Source organism: Alosa pseudoharengus, unplaced genomic scaffold (genome assembly GCF_046254945.1).
Source record: "Alosa pseudoharengus isolate Yale_2024_CS ecotype anadromous, Long Island Sound unplaced genomic scaffold, YU_APseudo_1.1 YU_APseudo_1.1_scf_20, whole genome shotgun sequence".
NCBI lineage: Eukaryota > Metazoa > Chordata > Actinopteri > Clupeiformes > Clupeidae > Alosa > Alosa pseudoharengus.
This window is the reverse complement of record NW_027468664.1, coordinates 2,859,773-2,864,772: the sequence shown is the minus strand read 5'-3', so window position 1 is coordinate 2,864,772 and position 5,000 is coordinate 2,859,773. Positions and strand designations below refer to the sequence as shown.

Here is a 5,000-nt window from a genome sequence, read left to right as displayed (position 1 = left end):
CAGAACCTTGTTTCTATACTTAACTGTCTAAAATGCTGTTTGTGCTCCCACACAGGGGAACCAGGTGGCCATCAAATATCTGAAGGACCAGGTCCTGTCTGACGTTAGGAAGCCCTCAGTCATCCAGGAGTTTAACGTGGTAAAGCAGGACTTAGGGCAAACACACAGTAAAACCACATGGTGTGTGTGTGTGTCTGAAAGTCTTTTTCTTTCTCCTCTCTCCTCTCCTCTCATCCTCTCCTCTCCCCTCCACCCTCTCCTTCTCTCATCCTCTACTCTTCTCTCCCTCCCTCTCCTCTCCTTTCCTCCCCTCCTCTCCTCCCCTCCTCTCCCCTCCACCCTCTCCTTCTCTCCTCTCTTCCCCTCCTCTCTTCTCCTCCTCCTCTCTCCTCTGCAGATGAGGGAGCTGAAGCATGAGAATCTGGTGCAGTTCTTTGGTGTTTGCATCGAGCCTCCAAACGTGTGTCTGGTCATGCAGTACTGTAAGAAGGGCAGTCTTAAGGTCAGTTAGGAACCACATTACTGACCTTTGCATAAAGGTCATCGCCCCTTTGTTGATGCTCTTGCTTTTGTCTGATGATAGTAATGACTGTAGGCTCATATACAGCGAAACTGACCAGGAAACGCATCACATGGACAGCACTGATTTTATATCTACACAAACCCCAATACCACCTGAAATCACTAGGTCAGTTTATATGCATATCTTCACAAACCCCAATACCACCTGACATCACTAGGTCAGTTTATATGCATATCTTCACAAACCCCAATACCACCTGACATCACTAGGTCAGTTTATATGCATATCTTCACAAACCCCAATACCACCTGACATCACTAGGTCAGTTTAGGTCAGATTTGATATTTACATATCTTCACAAACCCCAATACCACCTGACATCACTAGGTCAGTTTATATTTAAACATGATTAATCTCCTATGAATACACACAAAGATATCAGAATGAGGATGATGATGAATGATGATGAAGAGTGAGCCCCTATGGGCTGTTTGACTCGTCAACACCCTCACGCCGTCGCTACCTGCACCTGCCTGCACCTGCCCGCACCTGTCCGGCGATTAGCGGCTCACCTCTGGACACTTACCTGTTCTTACCTGTTCTCCTCTCTAATCGGCTTTGCACCTGTAATCACCTGTAATTATCGACTTCAGTTTCACTAATGAAGCACAAACACACACACACATCTCTTTTAGTGCTATCAGGAGATGCCTTAGAGAAGCCATTCCCAACAGGTAACACAGACACACACACACACACACACACACACACACACACACACACACACCTCCTTCAGTGCTATCAGGAGATGCCTTAGAGAAGCCAGTCCCAACAGGTAACACAGACACACACACACACACACACACACACACAGACACACACACACACACACACACACACACACACACACACACACACACACACACACACACCTCCTTCAGTGCTATCAGGAGATGCCTTAGAGAAGCCAGTCCCAACAGGTAACACAGACACACACACACACACACACACACACACACACAGACACACACACACACACACACACACACACACACACACACACACACACACACACACACACACACACCTCCTTCAGTGCTATCAGGAGATGCCTTAGAGAAGCCAGTTCCAACAGGTAATACACACACACACACACACACACACACACACACACACACACACACACACACACACACACACACACACACACACACACACACACACACCTCCTTCAGTGCTATCAGGAGATGCCTTAGAGAAGCCAGTCCCAACAGGTAACACACACACAGACACACACACACACCCTGCTCAGCACTATAATTATCCAGCCAATCAATCCCATGAGTGACCTCCCCATGTGGTCTACTCTCTACACTACAGTTTCCTGCCGAACTCAGGACCACACACACACACACACACACACACACACACACATACACACACACACACACACAGACACACACACAGACAGACACACACACACACATAGACACACACGCACACACACACAGACACACACACATACAGACACACACACACACACACACACACACACACACACATACTGTACACACACACACACACTCACACAAACACACTCTCTCTCACACACAGACACACACACACACAAACAAAAACACACACACACACACACACACACACACACACACACACACACACACACACACATACACACACACACACACCCTTGCTCAGTCTTTTAATGTGTTAAGTTGGGCTGTTGTACAGACTACAAACCAACTGAGAGACTGATTATGATTTGTGTTTGTTGTCTGCACATGTGTTTGTTTGTGTGTGTGTCTGTGCACATGTGTTTGCGTGTGTGTGTGTCTGCACTTTTAGGATGTTCTGAGAAACGCTGACGTGGAGCTGGACTGGATGTTTAAGCTGTCCTTTGCCTATGACATTGTCAATGTAAGGTGGAGTGTGTGTGTGTGTGTGTGTGTGTGTGTGTGTGTGTGTGTGTGTGTGTGTGTAACCTGTCCTTTGCCTATGACATTGTCAATGTAAGGTGGAGTGTGTGTGTGTGTGTGTGTGTGTGTGTGTGTGTGTGTGTGTGTGTGTGTGTGTGTGTGTGTGTGTGTGTGTGTAACCTGTCCTTTGCCTATGACATTGTCAATGTAAGGTGGAGTGTGTGTGTGTGTGTGTGTGTGTGTGTGTGTGTGTGTGTGTGTGTGTGTGTGTAACCTGTCCTTTGCCTATGACATTGTCAATGTAAGGTGGAGTGTGTGTGTGTGTGTGTGTGTGTGTGTGTGTGTGTGTGTGTGTGTGTGTGTAACCTGTCCTTTGCCTATGACATTGTCAATGTAAGGTGGAGTGTGTGTGTGTGTGTGTGTGTGTGTGTGTGTGTGTAACCTGTCCTTTGCCTATGACATTGTCAATGTAAGGTGGAGTGTGTGTGTGTGTGTGTGTGTGTGTGTGTGGTGTGTGTGTAACCTGTCCTTTGCCTATAACATTGTCAATGTAGGGTGGAGTGTGTGTGTGTGTGTGTGTGTGTGTGTGTAACCTGTCCTTTGCCTATGACATTGTCAATGTGAGTAAGGAAACCTTTGTGCAGCATAACTGTACTTATTAAAATAAGAATATTTGCAATGATGGATATATTAGAATATACTGTTTGTGTGTGTGTGTTTCTTAATTGTTTATTTATTTAATAGGGACAATGCTCATTAATTAACAGACAAAAAACTGTAAATGTGAAGTTTGTGTGTGTGTGTGTGTGTGTGTGTGTTTATATTTCTAAGTCTATAATCTCTATAATCTGTACAGTGCGACATATATGTCGCACATGCTACAAAAAATTAGTTTGTGCAATGGATGATTTATCAACGTAGCACTGGTGCGATAGAGTTTTGCTTATGGCAATAATGCATGCGTGTGAGACTGACAGGGAGGCTACAGCAATTACCTTCTACTGTGATCAGTCAGTGCAACTGGCTACACCAGATGATAGCGGCGCGTAGGCTACGTTAAAAAATATACACCCGTCTTCTGTTTTTGCGCGTTGCGAACAGAGCGCTTCAGTTAAGCGCTGGGCTCTATGTGAAACGCTTGTTTGTTTGTTTGAAGTGCGTATGTATAGGCTACTTCTGTGAGAGGGGAATCGATGTAGGCTACTTTGATTTCAACTTGGTAGTTGCAGTCTATGTGATTAAAAAGCATGTCTACTTGTTTGTAGGCCTAGTATCCAAACAATCCAACTCCAAATCAAACAACACCTTGCAAATTATCCTCGAGAATGGAACAAGTGATAGCTATGTTTAGCCTACAGCGGAAGTATCTTCCGACCGGGCAGAGGTGAATTCAGATTAGGCAAGCAGAAGTAGAACTTTGTAGCAATGGCCTTGCTGCTTTGCACTTTTAGTTCAGTTTAAAACGAACAACTTAGTATCCAAACAACACCATTCAGATCTAAAACTTCGAAGAAAAAAGTCCACCGGGACGTTTGCTTCTATCTGTCAATATGAGCCCACTTCATGCTTTATGCGCAACATAGTCTCGCTTAGTAGTGCTTAATAACCTAAACAAGAATATGATCGGTTCCGAAAAAACCTTCACAACCTTTTTTTTTAGTTACGACGTTAGTCGTTTGTGCACCATAATAAAAAAAGTTTAAAAGTTCTCTGAGTGCTCCAGTCATCCCTGGGTTTAGTCTCTCTGAAGTGGCCCAGCCAGTCTCTCTAAACCTTCACGACACTTTAATTACGACTGCGTTAGCCACAGACCTGCAGCTATCTTCAGTAGGCTATACTGTAGCCTATGTGTATGGAACAGTCTAGGGATGCAGTTCATGGGTGCACTGTTTGACATGTCAGTTAGCCTACTCATTTGCACCACTGGTTAGATGTAAAACTGTATTTCATTCGTGCAATGACAATAAGGTTGAATGTAGGCCTACTCTAATCTAAAAACTTAGAAATATGAACTAAACGTGAATTAAATCTTAGTGGAATAAAATCTTCAGCATATCTTCTACTTATTCAAAAATAAATGAACTGACCTCCAATGCATATGGAGTTTCTCCATAAGAGCAGCCTGAAGTCGCATTTCTATGTGTGTGTGTGTGTTTATATATCTGTGTGTGTGTGTGTGTGTGTGTGTGTGTGTGTGTGTGCAGGGTATGGAGTTTCTACATAAGAGCAGCCTGAAGTCGCATTTCTATGTGTGTGTGTGTGTGTGTGCAGGGTATGGAGTTTCTCCATAAGAGCAGCCTGAAGTCGCATTTCTATGTGTGTGTGTGTGTGTGTGTGTGTGTGTGTGTGTGTGTGTGTTTATATATCTGTGTGTGTGTGTGTGTGTGTGTGTGTGTGTGTGTGTGTGTGTGTGTGCAGGGTATGGAGTTTATCCATAAGAGCAGCCTGAAGTGGCATTTCTATGTGTGTGTGTGTGTGTGTGTGTGTGTGTGTGTGTGTGTGTGTGTGTGTGTGTGTGTGTGCAGGGTATGGAGTTTCTCCAT

At 44.6% G+C, this 5,000-nt stretch overlaps 1 protein-coding gene across 1 annotated transcript in view; it reads left to right on the top strand.

The window, feature by feature from the left end:
• gucy2g (guanylate cyclase 2g) overlaps nucleotides 1-5,000 on the top strand; it is a 39,052-nt gene that overhangs the window by 10,895 nt on the left and 23,157 nt on the right. The window contains exons 10-12 of the mRNA XM_076297486.1: nucleotides 56-139; nucleotides 398-502; nucleotides 2,387-2,458. Coding sequence (XP_076153601.1) covers nucleotides 56-139; nucleotides 398-502; nucleotides 2,387-2,458 — 261 coding nt within the window. The remainder of the gene's footprint in view (nucleotides 1-55; nucleotides 140-397; nucleotides 503-2,386; nucleotides 2,459-5,000) is intronic.